General features: G+C 37.8%; 1 protein-coding gene and 1 long non-coding RNA gene across 3 annotated transcripts in view; one reads left to right on the top strand and one right to left on the bottom strand.

The window, feature by feature from the left end:
* Positions 1-19,734, bottom strand: part of C7H10orf143 (chromosome 7 C10orf143 homolog) — a 45,283-nt gene that overhangs the window by 15,178 nt on the left and 10,371 nt on the right. Inside the window, exon 4 of one of the 2 annotated variants that reach the window (XM_074959143.1) lies at positions 10,126-10,203. In XM_074959143.1, the coding sequence (XP_074815244.1) occupies positions 10,174-10,203 (30 nt within the window). In that variant the 3' untranslated portion in view covers positions 10,126-10,173. Of the gene's footprint in view, positions 1-6,648; positions 10,204-19,734 lie in introns of those variants that run through there. The other variant, XM_074959142.1, reaches the window with a different exon arrangement.
* LOC141991088 (uncharacterized) overlaps positions 1-19,734 on the top strand; it is an 86,448-nt gene that overhangs the window by 65,814 nt on the left and 900 nt on the right. The window lies entirely within an intron of this gene.

Below are 19,734 nucleotides of genomic sequence, written 5' to 3'. Positions count from 1 at the left end.
ATAAATGACACTAATACACATACTCTTATGTTAGAGAAGGTAAGGTCAAATAAATGCTTCTTGCATTTCAAGCAGAAGGTGGTGGAGGTCTTCCCAGCTGCCTGCTCCAGCTCCGCCAAAGAGATTTGAACTCGGGCAAATGCTTATGTAGCCCCATTTGAAAATAAGCTTACAAATTCAATGCCATCTATCTGTTACACTCAGGTTGAACAGTGTATGTGAAATACATTAATTATATCTGGATGATCTGCTTAACAGGAGAAAAAGTCAAGTCTAGGAGAAAGTCTTTGAGACAAGAAAAATAAGCACCTCAGAGAGCAAACCTTTTCTTGAACATTTCTTCATGGGCTTTAATTAATCCCTTGATAGATTCATGATCTTGACGATTTTTCTATTTATTTTTAAAGAGATCTTGCTCATCAAATGATCTTCAAATATTCTAAACTTCAGTTTAATGGGCGAAAATAACCTCTGATGATTTGCTAGTGTCAATTGTGTTGGCCTGATGTATAAGCAGTTCTTAAAATCATGTTAAACATTTTTTTTCACTCTTCTTAACAATTTGTCATCTGAAGATAACCATGGGAGCTAAGATTTTCAAAGCAGTGCAGTGGATTTAGCCACACGTCTTCCCTTAAAGATGATGCACTGCTTTGAAAATCTCAATCAGGAAGTTCTCTTAACACAAGTCAGACACTGGATCTTTTCCTATCCACCTTTTGAATATTATTTTCCAATACTAGATTCTGAAACAGCATATCTACAAAGTCTGCGACTTCTAACAAATTCAAGTCAGAGGAGATCTAAGGTTGACTAGAAAAACCAACACAGGCTTTGACACTAGGTTAGGCTCAAACATCAGTAGTGACTTCAGTAACAACTAATTTGACCTTAACAGGTAGGATGGAAGGAACTTTAACACTTGTTTTAAAAAAAAAAAAACCCAACAACAACTTCACCTGGCTTTTTATGTGTTGCTTTCCATTTGGACTGTTTCTGGCCTGAAGACTATTGCAAAAAGAACCAGGGAAGCTAGACCTTTAGTATTACCTTGGCATACCTACTCCCTTGACCTGTAGAAACTGGCCTCAGAGACCGTAGTAGGCACTCTAGAGCCTCACATGTTAGGTAAGGAGATGTGGAGAACCCTGGATGGCAGAACCTCATCACAAGATTTTTGTTCTTTTCCTTCTCTGATTTTTAGCTGCATGTGTCTGACAGAGACGTGTCCTTTTTGTGGTGGCCTTAGTAGCTGGGAAGACAAGCTGGGAAAGTTCACTCACTGTGTGAAAGAGCAAGATTGGGACTTGGAAAATAGTTGAGGTGCCTCGGCACCTCAGCAGGTGCCGCAAAACTCTTGAGATTTCATTGGCCACTTATGGTTTTGTTCAAGTGTGATATAAACAAAAAAATTAATTCATGGGCTGAGCATGTTCACTCAGTCCCCGATTCAGCAAAGTACTTAAGCATATGAATAGCACCTATAATGCAACTGGTACACATTTTTAGAGTTTTCTTTTCAGAAATAACTGGTAAAATAATATCTGCTGCATCCGTCAAACTTCAGGATATCGTACTCATTAGGAGTATATCCTGCCAATAGTTTGTATACAAAATTCCCATTAACTTCAGCGGGCGTTCCACATGGACTAATGGTAAGATATGAGTCCTAATGTTAGACTTGCTATTAGTGCACTTTACGTTTAAAACTGAAATTAATATAAAAACAAAATTATTGAAATGTGACTTAATATAGGTCAAATACTTCAATTACATTGTTTTCTTACAGTATTGCCAAATGGTGATAGGGTTATCAGCATTAGATTTGCTTTGGTTTTGCATGTAAAAGGTCAGCTTGGTAATTTACAGCATGACTCTTGTTCAAGTTTCAAATATACTGTAATTTTTTGTATTCATTTCTGAGTTTCACCTGCTGGCATTGATAAGCCCATGAAAATGCCTCTAAGTTTTGATGACTCAGTTTCATGAATGGCCAGCACCATCCAGCCAAGTAAAATATGAGTGCCAATACAGTTTGTTGATAATTATCCCCTGTCCCAAGAAACAAAAGAAACCTTTTGAGTAAACTCTATTTTAACATAAAAATATATTATTCTTATCCTGGCCCTTTCATGTTCACTCTCACATTGGATCAGCCCCTCTTACTTGCTCAAATCAGACATCAAGCCGGTAGTAGAGGCCTGATTCTCTTATCTTGAATGGTGTGTAGTCAATTTTCATCCATGCAGAGTGGATGTAAAACACAACCAAATCAGAATCCTTCATCCAATCCTCAAAACCACCCCCAAAACCAAACTGTCAGGGATGGTCTATATAATACTTAGTCCCCTGCATTGAGTCAGGACTGGACTAGATGATCTATCAGCGTCCCTTCCAGTCCTACATTTCTATGATTAACTTGCACTGATGTCAGTATTTTACACCCACTGTACACAGGTGTAAATGGCTACACAAGATGAAAAGCAGGGAAAAATCAGGCCTTGTATCGCCCATCTTGGCTTCAAATATTAACTTCTTAAGTGAGATTATTCCTTTTTCAGGAATGTGAGTTTTCAGGACTTTGTTCTGCATTTGTACAGCAGTGTGGGATTCTGGTCCATGATTAGGGCTCCTAGTTACTACAATAATACAAATAAATAATACTCTGATATAACTTTAAAATAGTAAAAATCAGAGAAGTGTAATTCCTTTAATGTTCCCTTTCTTAGGGCTCCTTTTAAAAGAAATCTGCACCAGAACTGGAATGAATGCAAGCCAATACATCAGGTTTTTTTAAAAAATATTTTCTCATTTATAAGACATGATTTACAGTTTAATTTATAACTCTATAGAGCTGGCATCCTAAAGAGGGGTTCAAAGACAGCTGCTACTTTGCTTTGGATGGAAACATGGCACAGGGCATTCTAGAACTGGTAATTTCCCAAGGTCTTTAGGAATTGCAGCAATGTACGATGGGGAAAGAGGCAGGATATAAAGCCCTTTCATTGTGTAATGAGAGACCTGGAGCGAACAGATTTGTGGTCTCTCCTCTGAGGAGACCTGAAGAAAATGGCAGTTGGTGAAGGAGAAGACCTGTTGTAGGTCTCTCTAGGCACTATAGAACATCTTGAGCAATTAAGCTTGAGGTGAGGACTAAAAGACTGGTGTCAGTCTAGAAAGAGTCCTGAAAGAAACCAAGAGTAAGGGGAAAGTTAGGATGGAAGGCTTCATGTATATTTACTGGAGACATTTTCTTTTGCCATTGACCCAGAGTGTAGGCAGGGCGATGCTGTTCAGGACTTTACTAAACAGAGCTTGAGGGAAGTGAGTTTGTTTTGAAATGTTAGTAGTTTCATATGCGATTACACTAGACCAAGGATTGAACTGTCTGGCACGGGATAGGGAAACGGCACCTGGCTCTACAGTGGTGTACAAAATAAAAATGGTGTACATTTATCTACATACTTCAACCATCTGAAGAGTGTAACTTGATTATGAATGGGAATGTGAAGGAAAAACAGTCACTTTCACACTTTTAAGCCAAGATGGTGTTTACTGCTTTTGTGAACAGCAATTTACAAAATACAAAGTTAAAAAAGATCAGATAAAAATATTAGATTGTATCAGTTATATCTGGATTAAAACCAGGAAACAAGTCTGTGTATTGCTATACACATTCAAATGTACCTCATACAGGTTATTTTGTGTACAAAAGCATAAACATTAGGAAATATAAAGTGTATATAACATTACCAATAAAATCAAAATACCACAGTGCTACATTATATGGTAAGGAAAACTCTCAAAACAATAATTTTGTGGTTCTAGTGCAGATTTAACACAAGTCTTCGCTGAAGAATGCTTACCTCGCCAAATCTGTATTGTATTTGTCTGTACCCATTACAACAGCTTTACCATCCTGACCGATGGCAAGCCTGGAACTGGATGACAAATACAATACATTAAAAAAAATTAGTATTGTTATGTCTTTAATATATTAAAAGATCTCACTTTCAAAAGGTTTTCATACTGGCCTGTTTAGACACACATTCCATATTCCATTAGGTGGAAAAAAAATTTCAAAACCATTTTAGCATGTAAACATACTACAAAGCAGCCCAGAATTGCCCTAAAGCGTCAGATATGGAAATGAAAAGTCACCCACTCAATTTCTGCAATGGAATTTTACATATTTTCTAGTTCATGAAAATCAAGAGAAATTACATTGTTTCCAGTAAGAACCAGCAAAAGTTGGTATCTGATACTGAACAACAGTGACCGTCCTGTGAAAAGGCCAAGGGAAGAACATCAGGGATACCTAGAGGGCCATGTCTTACTCCCAAAGAAACAATTGGGAGTTTGCTATTGAATTCATTGGGAATATGATAGGGCCCCAGAAAGTGATGCTTAACTATACTAGGTGTTTCACAAATGGTTATGGACACTATACCTAAAGTTGGATTTGAATCTACACAGAAGTATTTTATTAAACAGCACCTAGCAGCATCCCCAGAAACACAAGTAGGCTGGCTAAATTAATTTTAGGGCTTCTGGCTATGTGCAGTACACTACAAGTTCAAAACAATGGGTGGATTGTTAGATTGGTGGATCCTAGATTGTTGTGATTTTAAAAAATATGCTGCATACCTTCCTCTTGTAATTTTACATCCCAGAAGTTTTTCAATATTTTATTGTAAACTACATTAAGAAAAAAAATATTAAGGGGATTGTTAGTAGATGCCATTACGAAGTTAGGATGAATGTACTTTCACAATGTGAATTAATCTGAGAAGTAATTTTGATAAGACTGATTAGTGAAGGACCTACTTCATGTACAGTAAAGCCACCAATGCTAATCAAAAGTAGCAAGACTGTCGATTAGCATCAGAGGAATGGTTGACCAATTTTTTCTGTTTGTTTTGCAGACTATGAAAGAAGGTGGAAGCATCAGAATTACAAGATGACTAAAAATGCAGATCTGAAATAACCTATAATTTCAGTGCAAATTGTAATCTCAGGTCTTAAGCAGCAAGAGAATTAGGTGATATCCAGAACTAAAGCACAGTAATAACATATGGTGTTTAAAGGACTAGAGAAAATTGGCTTGTTAAGTAAGAGTGTGGGGATGCGAAAGTTAAAATGACATTCCTCATTCATGGAGAAGTGTGGCAAGGTCTAAGCAGAAATTCTCTTAATGGGTCTTTCTCTGAGGAACAGAAGGGAACACTATATTCTGCTTTATACAACTATTCCGTATTTTACAACAACCATATGTATTATGTGAACTGGTAGAGACAACTGGTTTACCTAACACTATTTGCAAACTCACAGTGGCAGATGAGGGTTGAAATAGGCTGGAAGGACTTCATTCTCTAATTTGTTAAAGCACAGTAGATTAGATCAGTTCATAATCGTCATCACTTAGCTAAGTGAGCGTTTTCTTCCAACAGTTTTATAGTATTGTTTAGGGCTGTCAAGCGATTTAAAAAAATAATTGCGACTAATCGTGCGATTAATTGCAGTTAATTAGCAATAGTAGAATACCACTTATTTAAATATTTTTGGATGTTTTCTATAGTTTAAAATATATTGATTTCAATTACAACACAGAACACAGTGTACAATGCTCACTTTATTTTTTATTACAAATATTTGGGCTGTAAAAAACAAAAACAGTATTTTTCAATTCACCTCATACAACTACTGTAATGCAATCTCTTTACCATGAAAGTTGAACTTACAAATGTAGAATTATGTACAAACAATAACTGCATTCAAAAATAAAACAATGTAAAACTTTAGAGCCTTTAAGTCCATTCAGTCCTACTTCTTATTCAGCCAGTCACTCAGACAAACAAGTTTGTTTACATTTGCAGGAGATAATGCTGCCCGCTTCTTGTTTACAGTGTCACCTGAAAGTGAGAACAGACGTTCGCATGGCACTGTTGTAGCCAGCGTCACAAGATATTTACATGCCAGATGCATTAAAGATTCATATGTTCCCTTCATGCTTCAACCACCATCCCAGAGGACATGTATCCATGCTGATGACAGGTTCTGTTCGATAATGATCCAAAGCAGTGCAGACTCACACATGTTCACTTTTATCATCTGAGTCACATGCCACCAGCAGAAGACTGATTTTCTTTTTTGGTGGTTTGGGTTCTGTAGTTTCTATGTTGGAGTGTTGCTCTTTTAAAGCTTCTGAAAGCATGATCCACACCTCATCCCTCTCAGATTTTGGAGCTATCTTTAGAAATCTTACATTGGTACCTTCTTTGGGTTTTTTTCAAATCTGCAGTGAAGGTTCTTAAAATGAACAACGTGTGCTGGGTCATCATCCGAGACTGCTATAATATGAAATGCATGGCAGAATGCGGGTAAAACAGAGCAGGAGACATACTATTCTCACCCAAGGAGTTCAGTCAAAATTTAATTAACACATTTATTTTTTTTAACGAGCGGCATCAGCATGGAAGCATGTCCTCTGGAATGGTGGCCGAAGCACGAAGGGGCATACGAATGTTTAGCATATCTGGCATGTAAATACCGTGCAATGCTCACTACAGAAGTGCTAGGTGAATGCCTGTTCTCACTTTCAGGTGACACTGTAAATACGGAACGGGCAGCAATATCTCCCGTAAAAGTAAACAAACTTGTTTGTATTAGCAATTGGTTGAATAAGTAGGACTGAGTGGACATGTAGGCTCTCAAGTTTTACATTGTTTTGTTTCTGAGTGCAGTTATGTAACAAAAAAAATCTGCAAGACATTTGTAAGTTGCACTTTCACAATAAAGAGATTGCATTACGGTACTTGTATGAGGTGAACTGAAAAATACTATTTCTTTTGTTATTTTACAGTGCAAATATTTGTAATAAAAATAATATAAAGTGAGCACTGTATACTTTGTATTCTGTGTTGTAATTTAAATCAATATATTTAAAAATGTAGAAAAACATCCAAAAATATTTAATAAATGTCAATTGGTATTCTATTGTTTAATGATGCGATTAAAACTGATTAGTCACAATTAAAAATTAATTTGATTTAATCGCATGAGTTAACGGCGATTGACAGCCCAAGTATTGTTCCTAAATAAAGAAGTCTCATACTGTTGCTATACAGTGCAAAAGATAACTATAAATTAACTATTTTTGTGACAACCTATTCTGAAATTGGTGTACAGTTTTTATGATTTTATCCAATTTACTTTCTGAACTGTAGCGTTTAGATGTTCAGTACATATAAGCCTATTCAAATGAATAACACTATCGCTGAAACACTAAAGGATGAGACAGTGCAAAGAGATGTAAAATGATACTAGTCTGATTTGCTAGCATATTATTCTTCTGCTCTGGGGTAAGTGACCACACAAGATGCAGGGCAATGGTGAAACAGGCCCATGCTCATGTTACAAGCAAAAGTGGTAAGAACAGTCTAAAATTCTCTTGTTGTTGGACTCAACAGGTACAGTATAGTCCCAGGATGAAGTCTTGGGAGTCATTGTGGATAACATAATGAAATACCTTCCCACTGTGCAGCAACAGTGATAAAAAACCCATTATAATCAAACACTAGTATAACTTAATCAACACTCTGTAATACCGCCAAGGACTGGGACCAATCCTTGTGATTTCTGTAAGGTGAGATATTACAAAAACCAAGTATTGTATAGCCTGAAGGGAGAAGAGTTAGTGGGAACATGATATAAAAATTATGAAGGGCACAATGAACAATACTTGGACCCTCATTTTTTGCCACATCTCATAACAGAATTAAAGCTCAGCAGTTTAGACCAAACAGAAGAAATATGCATGGACATTATCAATAATTCACTGAAAGAATTCACATCTTTGTTAACAAATAAGCATCTCTCCAAACTGATAATACATAAAGACATATCTTCCAATGTTTTAAAACTGGTGACATACTATTGCTATAATATGTACTGGCACAAACTCATTCCTGAGCAGAGTCAAGTCTGCTTTTGCCCCATCTCTTCTTTGGTTACATGTTGTTTTAGCCCGATCTTTTCTTTAGCTATATATTGTTATACCCATGATTACATTTAGGGCTCATCTACACTATAGGTGCTGTAGGGGCACAGCTATCGTGCTGCAGCTGTGCTGCAGTAGCACAAAAGTGTAGACGCTTGCTACAGTGAAGTAATAGGTTTTTCAATAGTTGTAGAGAGGCGACCCCTTGAGAGGCAGCAGCCAGGTTGATGGAAGAATTCTTTAATTGACCTAGTGGTTTCTACACAGGGGCATAAACAGGCTCAACTACATCTCTAAGGGGTGAGAATTTTTCACACCCCTGGAGTGATATAGCTAGATTGACATAAATTTTAGGTGTGGACCAGACCTTATTTAATAAAACAAAAGAGCGTTTGAGTCATTGTGCAATAACTGAACTTTCAGATGCCTTTGTACCTTCGACCATCTACTTGTACTATAACTGCAGAGAAACTCATACCTAGTCATGCTTATTGCCTGTCTGTCTTTGCTCTTTAGATGGTGTCCATCAATGTGGTATCAACTTATTTAAGATTCATATATTTTTAAGAAACAGCCAGCCCTACACCACATGCTCCTTCTACCTCCACCCAACACAAAAGGCATTCTAGCGGTTTGAAGGGGACTTGGCTTGAATGTCTTGTGCCCTGTCAATTCCTGTCTGAATACTAGCCCTTAGAGAGCTATTACCAGCCTGGTGTACTTGCAGCTTCAGGGCTGCAGTCCTAAGATGCTCTGGGAGTTGAACTGGTCCCTGGATGCTCCCAGAACTGCGGAGGCAGAATACTGTTCTAATGCCAACTCTGCCCTGCTGCCCCTGTGCTGATCATAGGTTAACTAGAGTGAAGGATCTGGCCCATAATCTTTGTTTTGGGCTAACCTATTTGACTGGCTGCTTAAAGGAAGCCCTCCCTTGAGCAGCAGTTAGGTACAACTGTAGCTCAGAGATTTCTCTCTGTGTGCACCTTCTGGGGTATGACACAGCAAAAGAGAGTTGAAAGAGTTTGGGCCATATGCCATCAGTCTCCCAGGCAGGTGCCCAATATGCTGGCTATACCTCCTCTGCTCCAGAACCTTTCACCAGTGAATTCCTCCCAGAGCAACCCCTGGGACAGTGCACCCATCCCTTATCCTCACTCTGACAGCATTATCGAGCCCTATGTTAGGATGCCTGAAAACTTTAATATAATACATATGATAAAAATGAAATATAAATAATGAATACTGCCAAGAAAGAGAGAGATTAAAATAATGTTCAAACAATTTCAGCAGTGGTCAAGATCCAGCAACCAAACCAACAACTGGAAAGCAAGTGAGTCTTCCCTACTAAAGTAAAGCAGTGGCAAACTGGTTGTGTCCTTAGCAGCTTTGAGCAGGACACTGCATAGCACAGGTGCTACCATTCAATTTCACATGCTGGAATGTTGCAAAAATAGTATTTCTTTTTCAGAGATGGGTGTGTGTGTGTGTAAAACTGTGTTCATTTATAAACAAGTAGAAAGTTCTTAAAATGGATGGGGGAATATGTTTTTGGTGAGTAACAAACAATGGAAAGCTTAGGACCAGATTGTTATTGGCCTCTGTGCAAGTGTACAGAGGCTGTGGGTGTGTAAAGAGAACCTCTGCTTTGTCAATCTGTATAGACTTCTAGAAAAAGCTAGGCCACAAATGCAGTCCCTGTTCTCATCTGAGCACAGGGATGGTCACTACCAGTGCCCCAACTGGTTCCCAAAAGGAACAGAGAGTGGAGCAAGAGAACTAAGGGTTTGCAGGACTGGACACTGGGCTAACTAAACTCTTATAACAAAGCAAAATCAGACCTACTTTCATGACTTTCTTTACCCATTACTAAAAACACCTATGTCTGAATGAAACACTAGCCTGTGTGAAGGGCCTCAGGGAGGGAGTAGGAAGGAAGGATCAAGATGGAAGTTATTTGCACTAATAACTTCTTAAACTATAAAAACAAAGGAATATGGATTTTTGTATTAAAAATACAACATAACGCACAAAATCTTATATAATGTATAACAAATCTAGATCCACATTAATTGAATGGGTGTGTACAGAAATCCAGCTGTATGGTGTTTACACATACATGTTCTTACGTTTTAAAAACAGAAATCGAACACTGCTGCTTTGCAGGCTCTCTTCTTCTAGAAGCCCATAATATGGTTGAAGTGTCCCTGAAATGATAAAGTTTCACACGTCACAAAACAAAACAAAACCTAATTTAAAATTGATGCAGCATTTTTGTCATTGTGCAGTGAAACTCTTTGGTCAAAGAGAAATATACACTGTACCACTAAAAGTATCATACCTTGAGCAGCTGAATGACATAGCGGACAATGAATCCATCTGGATAATCAAGGAAGTTTTTCAATGTCATTTTTATTGGGAATATGGTTCTCTTTTGGATAAGACTTTCATATGTTGGGTTAAAATGTTATGCATAGAAAAAAGTATACAACAGAATTGCATACAATATATTGACAATTTTAACATCCCATTGGTGTTAACTGTTAGCATGTTAGAAATCATACTCTTTTGATTAAATATAAAAGAATTTAGCACAGTCCAAATGGGATAAGGTTTTATTTTCTGGCTGGGGACTTATTTTAAATTATCTTGTGCATTTTTATGTATACATTTTTACATGATTAAATAAACTATTTGTGGGTATATATTTTACACACAGATCAAACAAAAATGACCCTCTCACACTGTGTAGCCTAATATAAAGGATTTTTTTTTAAAGTAATTCAAACAAGATTGGAAATTTGTCCCAAAACTTTTCACCTGTGCATTCCCCCCCCCACCCTTTGTTGGATCATATTAAAGAAGTTCTGTATTAAAATCACAAATGAGTTTGATTCCCCATAGTTTAAATTCCAGGGTATTACTAATTAAGAGGTCTCTTGGGTTTTGGTACTGTTTCTCTCCCTCTATGTGTGAAACTTGCAAGCTGCTAATTGTGTTAGTACATTCTAAGACAGAATCTGTTCTCAAAGCAATTCACAGAGACTCAAAGCAATACTCTAACAACAGAAACAGCACCCAGAGACTCCCCGCCCTTTTGTTGTATTAACAATTGTGATTAAAATAGAGATAGAGGATGTATGTGGACGGATGCTTGGTGTGGATAAGAACTGAATGATCAGGGAGGTGCCAGCCTAAGAATCCAGTGTCCATCGGCTGAAGAAGGCGTCAAGTGGAAATAACCAGAGGACCCCGGAGGGCAGACTGGAATCCACCCAACAGCCTCAAGAATGGGAGAACCAAAGAACAAGATAACATCTAGCAGCACGGAGCCGTCAGGAATGTGCTATCTGCTGATTGATTCAGCAACAGCATGATGAAGCAATTCCCATAGACTGGCATAGGAAGAAATTCCTATAAAAATAGACTCTAAAAAAGTGAGAACTTTGGGGTCTGATTCTGCAAACCAACTTCCAGGAGCATCAGATGAGCATCTGACAAGGCCCTGCTCCCTCCTCATGTCCAGGCCACCTGGCCAGTGGCTTGGCATGAGCAACTCTAAGGCTGGTAACTATGATGACAACCTTGTAGAACCTCTGTGTGTGTGTGATGTGTGAATAAATATGAGATTGAATGGAATGTTATAGCTATAACTAACTGCTTACTATGATAACAACCTTGCAGAACCTGTGTGTGTGTGTGTGTGTGTGTGTGTGTGTTTGTATGAATGAATGAGTGAATAAAGATGAGATTGAATGGAATGTTACAGCTGTAACTAACTGCTTACTATGATTCTTTCTGTATTCACAATAAATGTGGTATTTTGCCTTTTTTCCCTTTAATAAGATCCTGCTGGTTTTTAATTTATTGGTACAACATTTTGGTGGAGAATTGCGAAAGGGGGAATATTGGTAAAAAACCTCAGTTATTGTAAATATTGGTGTGCACACCGCCAGCTCTAGTGAGCTAGGCATTTCTATTAGGTTAACCAGACCTGCTGGCCTCCGAGAAGGTAGCAGGGGACCTGCTGGCCTCCGAGAAGGTAGCAGGAAAAACAGATTAAACCAGACCTGCTGGCCTCCGAGAAGGTAGCAGGGGACCTGCTGGCCTCCGAGAAGGTAGCAGGGAAGAACAGATTAAACTAGACCTGCTGGCCTCCGAGAAGGTAGCAGGGAAAACAGATTAAACCAGACCTGCTGGCCTCCGAGAAGGTAGCAGGGGACCTGCTGGCCTCCGAGAAGGTAGCAGGGAAGAACAGGTTAACCGGACCGGCTGGCCTCCGAGAAGGTAGCAGGGAGAAATAGGTTAACCAGACCTGCTGGCCTCCGGGAAGGTAGCAGGGGAAAAACGCATAGATTAAGCTATGATTTCAGAATCTAGGCTGTGTCACTTGCTAAGTAATACCAGCAGTGACAAAGAGATTGAAATATCCATGTTAAGATGTTTAAAAGAAAACAGGGTAAGCCAGTACCAGAGGGAGGAATGGAGTCAGAAGGAACTCCAACCTCACCTTTTGTTAAAGAAATTACACCTTTTAAACAAAACCTTCAAAAATTTGGGCACAGTCCTTGGACTAAACAAGCCCTAGCTGATCTCTGCACTATTTCGGACCTAGAGGATAGATTGGCTCAGTATATCCTCATATACAAACCTTCTAGTGCTGCCAAAAGAGATGCAGCAGCAATTTGGTTGTGGTGGGAGGCATGTAAGGATTCTTCCCTCCGCTTGTCTTCATGTAAAGAGGAAAAGGCACAAACGGAAAAGGGAGCAGACAATTGGAAGGTGCTGGCTACAAATACCCAAAGCCAGCTGAAAATAGTGAAAGAGGCACTCCAGGAATACAAAAAGAGTGAAAAAGTTAACTCTGCAGAGGCTGGAGGGAGGCAGGTAAAGGGGGAGAAGGTCCTATGTATGGCACCCCCAGGCATAATTACAAAGAGAAAGAGTAAAAAAAAAAGTTAACTCTGCAGAGGCTGGAGGGAATTAAGCAGCTAAACTTTGTGAAAATGTTAAAAAGGAAAAAAAAAAGTGTTAGAGAAAGAGCATTCTTGGTTTCTTTGCAGCCATTCTGAGGGAAAAATGGGCCCTTTTCCAGAGGAATGTCTGTAAATTAGCCAGGCAAAAGAAACTGATTAAAATCATTTGACTGGACAATTTAGTCAAATTTGCTAAAAGAACATAAGGGGGTTCTATTGGAACTTAACTGCCTCAAATGTATAAAGGGAATGTAAGATGTAAAAAAAACAGAGCAACGTGGAAGGGATGTTAAAGAAAAGAAAATGTGTATGTATCTATCTGTGTGTGTGTAAATATGTAAAGTTCTAAGGACCAGTTGGTTTTGTTTTTGTTTTAAATAATGCCACTAAAAATCCATTTGACTCTTTAATTCAAAGTTGCAAAACTGACAGACCTTTTTGCTAGACACAGGTAATTAGTGCTGTTTGGCTTTGGGATTTGGCATTTAACCCTTAAAAGGTAACTCAATGCTTTACAAAATTTAAAATGTTTTTAAGTTGTGGCTGCAGCAGGGCAGTCAAAATCTGGAGAATAGAAAAAAAAATTGAATTATTTTTGTTTGGTTGGTTGGTTTTTGTTTGTTTGTTTGATTTTGTAACAAAATAGCAGATGAGAGCTGTAGTAAAAAAAAAAAAAATAAATACGAAATTTAAAAAAGACAGTGGCCCTCTGAAGCAACAGCAGGGGTGAGGTGCACAAAACAAAAAGAAGCAATGTTAGAAACACTGAGTCTTAAAATGGCTCTGAGTAATCAGACTGTCACTTTGATAAAGGTACATGAAAACTCTGTAAGCAAAAAAAAGAAATAGTTACACCTTATGTAAAAATTGATATGGATAATGTTATAGAAGTTAAACTATGGAAGGAATGTGCATTTGCCCCAGAACATGTGCAGGGTATATTGTAGAAGGGGCAAAAGAAATGCAAACATACCATGCTACTTAATTAAAATGCTATTAGGGCTCCAAAGGGAGCCACAATAGGTTGGGTTTTCTTTTTCAGATTGCTGTGTGTTTTGGAAGCAGAAGTTAAAAGTAATCAAAACTCTGGTGAAAGTTGATGGTGTCCCTTTTAGTGAGCTGCTGATGGCTTTAAATCCAAAAGCAGGAAGCTTCTGTGAAAATGCAAATTACCTAAATGATAAAGGAAGGAAAGAATTAGCAGCACAAAGGAGCTGCAGATAAAGGACATACCTGGTCAGCAAACAAATTGTCTAAATAAAAGGCATGGGATAACAAGATAATTTTAATAAATTTAATGATAATAAGTATCCCTGTAACAATGTATAGTGTGTATGATTTTTGGAAAAACCCTTTAACGTCGTATGGTAATGATGCTTCTCAGTTATTACCTGTAAATAAAACTTAAAGCTTAACACAGCAGGAAAAACATTATTAACTTGGTCTGCAGTATAAGAAGGAAAACTCAGGGATTTAATGACTAAACAGTGGGATAATTTCCCCATAACCCTTAAAAGATAAAAGCCATTGAAACCTGGCCCACCTATAGAACAAAAACAGGAAAATGTGGGGGCAATTCCTCTGTTTTGCCTGCAATCAGCAAGGGTATTTGTAAAAGAAATATTTTAAGCAATAATCTGCCACCCCAAAAGGGGTAGAAACATGTTCTTTTTGTCTTTCAGAAAAATCAGGAAAAGCTGATGCCAGCTGAAAAGTAACCCAATACCATGAATCTACTGTCACAATAGAAATTGTGTTTTGTGTTCTATGTTTTGTCTTGTGTTTTGTCTTGTTGCTAGCACTGTTGTGTGTTAAAAAAAAAAAAAAAAGATACTGAAGACCTGCAGGAACTTAAAAATAAATTAAGCTCTCTGTCCCAGCTACAGGACAGCCTGATACAAAAACAAGTACATGCCAACGTAGACTTGGTCCAAATTGGTCTGGGTAACCTAAAAGGCCGATGGAATCTTTAGTAATGGCTTAATATACCACATGGCTTATGCATAAAAAAAAAAAAAATTAGAAATAGGAAACTACACAGCCATAGCTATGGATGGGATGCACTGAAATGCAGAAACTTGCACTAGCTACTTTAGAACACAAAATGTTCTGGGTCATATTGGGAAATATTAAGGTTTGATGCATTTGTTAAAAAAGAAAGAGATCATTGTTTGACACTTATCAATATGAATGGATTCAATATGTTTCCAGTATTGTAAAACCAGACTTGTTAATGGGAGAAATTGTTGTCAAAATTGCACACCAACAGTCCCTGGAGGCAAAGGTATTGAAGGTTAGCCCACTCCCCATATTACACATGGGATCCTTCTGGCTACCCTGGACCTCGAGCCAGTGGGCTGGGGAGGGAGGGAAGCTATTGGACACTAGAGGTTGTACCGAATGGACTCCTCAAAAGTGGGTGTGCCTCACCTTGCCTGTTGCCCCAGAACCTTGTAGTAAAGATACATCACTAGGATCGTGTATGTGGCATGAATTGGAATCACAAACTCAAATTGCCTCACAGTACCTTCTCTTGAATAGGCTACATAGAAAGTGACACTGACGATTATAAATCTTAGTGTCAAAAGGGGGATTATGTTGGATCATATTAAAGAAGTTCTGTATTAAAATCACAAATGAGTTTGATTCCCCATAGTTTAAATTCCAGGGTATTACTAATTAAGAGGTCTCTTGGGTTTTGGTACTGTTTCTCTCCCTCTATGTGTGAAACTTGCAAGCTGCTAATTGTGTTAGTACATTCTAAGACAGAATCTGTTCTCAAAGCAATTCACAGAGACTCAAAGCAATACTCTAACAACAGAAACAGCACCCAGAGACTCCCCGCCCTTTTGTTGTATTAACAATTGTGATTAAAATAGAGATAGAGGATGTATGTGGACGGATGCTTGGTGTGGATAAGAACTGAATGATCAGGGAGGTGCCAGCCTAAGAATCCAGTGTCCATCGGCTGAAGAAGGCGTCAAGTGGAAATAACCAGAGGACCCCGGAGGGCAGACTGGAATCCACCCAACAGCCTCAAGAATGGGAGAACCAAAGAACAAGATAACATCTAGCAGCACGGAGCCGTCAGGAATGTGCTATCTGCTGATTGATTCAGCAACAGCATGATGAAGCAATTCCCATAGACTGGCATAGGAAGAAATTCCTATAAAAATAGACTCTAAAAAAGTGAGAACTTTGGGGTCTGATTCTGCAAACCAACTTCCAGGAGCATCAGATGAGCATCTGACAAGGCCCTGCTCCCTCCTCATGTCCAGGCCACCTGGCCAGTGGCTTGGCATGAGCAACTCTAAGGCTGGTAACTATGATGACAACCTTGTAGAACCTCTGTGTGTGTGTGATGTGTGAATAAATATGAGATTGAATGGAATGTTATAGCTATAACTAACTGCTTACTATGATAACAACCTTGCAGAACCTGTGTGTGTGTGTGTGTGTGTGTGTGTGTGTTTGTATGAATGAATGAGTGAATAAAGATGAGATTGAATGGAATGTTACAGCTGTAACTAACTGCTTACTATGATTCTTTCTGTATTCACAATAAATGTGGTATTTTGCCTTTTTTCCCTTTAATAAGATCCTGCTGGTTTTTAATTTATTGGTACAACACCTTTGCTTCTCTTACATTCAAACTCTGATCCAGAGAATGCTTAAAAGTAGAAACTGCTGAAATAAAAACTTCTCCTCACTCCATCCCTAGTACTAGTTTAATTCAGTTGCATTTTTCATAGCACAGTATTTAAATGTAATTTTTACCTTGCCCCTTCCTATATTAGCTAACCAGTTTAAGCTTGAATCCTGTCCTCTCTACACTTTTAAGTGCAGACCTAAAAGTGGAAGCATTCAGGAATTGCTGATGTTAGTCAAGTTCTTTACATTCCCCATAAACTGCATAAAATCAGGATTTCCCAGTGCAAAACACAATGCTTACAAAAGGCCCACCAATAACCACAAAAGGGTTGTCTCAGCCCATTAGGCTTTGTGTCTGATTTACCTCAATCTAGCTGCCATATTTTACTTTAATTCATTTGTACTCCACTATAAACTGTAGAATGTACAGCTTCTTATGTGACTTTAACATATCTTATGTTGTTCCTTGTAAAATCAATAGAGGCATGCTTTATCTCTTCCCACATCTGGGCTCCTCCTCCTTGTTACAGCCATATTGGAGTATTATTTCCAGGGTAATTATTTTGAAAGGTATCAAAATTGGATCTCTGTGAATGACAAGCCTTTAAATATTTTAAGGTGAAATTTGATCTCTGCAGAAAGTTACTAGTTAGCTGAGCTAGTAACACCTTTGCTAGGCTTTATACTGTAGTCTGATACACTAAAATTTAAAATTGTTTTGTGAATGAAAATAATGTACCAGTTTGGTTCCTGATCAATTGATCAAAATATGTGTATTTTCTTCTCTTATGATATTGGCCAGAAGTAGCTGATTAGTCAAACAGAATGTAATGAGTGAGTCTATACATGATGATCTTTAAGTAATCCATGCCAACCCCATTACATTTTAATCCTTGACCTCTGCCTCCACTGACAATATGATCTCCTGTATCAAGCATGGACAAATGCTTTTGTTCCTAATCGCCTCATGGCACATTGAAGACATAGTTTCACTTGATCCAGACATTTTAAAATTGTTCTGCTTTAACTGGGAAAAGTATTTATCCATTCTTGGGTGGGCAAACCTACCTAGAAAAGCAAAAGAGAAGCCCCGTAAAGCTATAATTTGAAATTCTTATGTTTTGCAAGCTGAAATATACGGTGGGAAATAGATCTTTAGTTTTGGAATTGTGGTGTTCCTATATAGGAAAACTAGAGCTATAAGAAGAGACTGGGATAAAGAAAACTCTTTTCCACTATCAGATATGTCTACTGAATGCACTAAATTTAAGAACAACATGAACAGATCATCCATGGTATTAGCCTTTCATAGATGCAACCACTTACACAAGGGCTGAATTTTACCTGGCAAGTTTTTTGGGTTTTTTTTGGCTCATAAATTTGTTCTTACATTTACTGATGTAAAATTTAATGAAGAGAGGCACAAGACTATTGCATTTCTAATACTACTGCCAAAATAGAAATTATGTTATTTGAAATTAAGTTATTTGAAATTATGAGGTATACACAAATATTACCTAAAGCTGGGTATAATGTATTCCAGGACTAATTTGCAACTGTGTAATTCATCAAAAATTAGTTTCACATTAAAACTGAAGAATCTTATTAACACTAATGCTGGCACTTGTAATTCTGAAAACCATTTTAAAAAGTTAGAGGTCAAAGAGTGACTTCTCTAAAATGGAAGTAACATTCTAAAACAATTTGGGTTGTGATCCAAAGATGCATTTTACAGTTTGCATGTGGAGAAAGAATAGGCAATATGTTCACAACAAAAGCTTATAAAACTTGATAATTCAAGTTGATTAATAGAACAGATTCTTCAATTTTCAGTGACTTCAGTGGGAGGGAAAGATAGTCAAGGGCAGATTTTAAAATATATTTAGGTGTCTACAGATATGCAGAGGTGCCTATTGGGATTTTTAAAGGTGCCTACTTGCTTAACTCACATAGGTATCTAACTTCTGTTGATTTCAATGTGCTTTTGAAAATCCCAGTAGGAATTTGATGCACCTTTAGGTGCCTACATACCTTTAAAAATCTGGCCCTCAATGCCTTACAAGAGATGCTTGTTGCAACATTTGACTCTAGGCATGCAATCCTAGCCCTCTTGAAGTCAACGGCAGTTTGCCCATTGATTTAGCTGGGTCTAGGATTTCACCCTAGATCAGTGATACTCAGTGAACCTCAGTGGTTCAAGTGCCAAGTTAGCGATCAACATTACCCAAAATAGCCACAGCAGTGTGAATTCATTGTTTGTTTCATTTACTATAGTATGGTCTATTCATATTTAAATAAACAGTATGATGGGAAATATTTAGTTTATATATATAATTCTCTCAGCAAAATGACTGATCAAGTATTATTTTATCAACTGCAATTGGTTAATAACATAGTAAAAGCATCCTGATTGGTTAAATCACACAGTGTTTTAATATCATGTGCTGCAAAGAGCTGCAGGAGATACATTAAAGAACTATTTGCGAGCCTCAGTCTGAGTATCACTGCCCTAGATGTTCAACCTTCTCCTCAAGATTGACCGAGACTTCATTCACCTATCCCTCCCATTCTCCTACTGGCTGCTCTTGCAGAACTCTGCTTGGATGGATTCAACAGTAGAGGGTGCAAACAAAATTTAACAGTAACTCTCAGAGTAATACATTTTTAGGGGCTTCCCTGTAAGCTGTGTGTGTGGATGTCCAATGCATGGTAAATCTTCTGTGGGATCTGGCAGGAAATGACACTGTAGAGACAGCACTTCCTCTTTTGCCCATCTAGGACCCTAAGAGCACCCAATACTAGATGGCTAGGGCCTCCCTCATATGTAACAGTAAATTTCTCACACTGTTGTCATAATACAGTAGAACCTCAGAGTTACGAACACCTTGGGAATGGAGGTTGTTTGTAACTCTGAAATGTTCATGAGTCTGAACAAAACATTATGGTTCATATTTCAAAAGTTTACAACTGAATATTGACTTGAAACTTCACTATGCCAAGAAAAATGCTGCTTTTAGCCATCTTAATTTAAATGAAACAAGCACAGAAACAGTTTCTTCACCTTGTCAAATATTTTTTTAAACTTTGCCTTTATTTTTTTTAGTAGTTTAT

The sequence above is a fragment of the Natator depressus genome, chromosome 7 (assembly GCF_965152275.1).
Source record: "Natator depressus isolate rNatDep1 chromosome 7, rNatDep2.hap1, whole genome shotgun sequence".
Lineage (NCBI taxonomy): Eukaryota > Metazoa > Chordata > Testudines > Cheloniidae > Natator > Natator depressus.
This window is presented reverse-complemented; position numbering and strand designations above follow the sequence as displayed.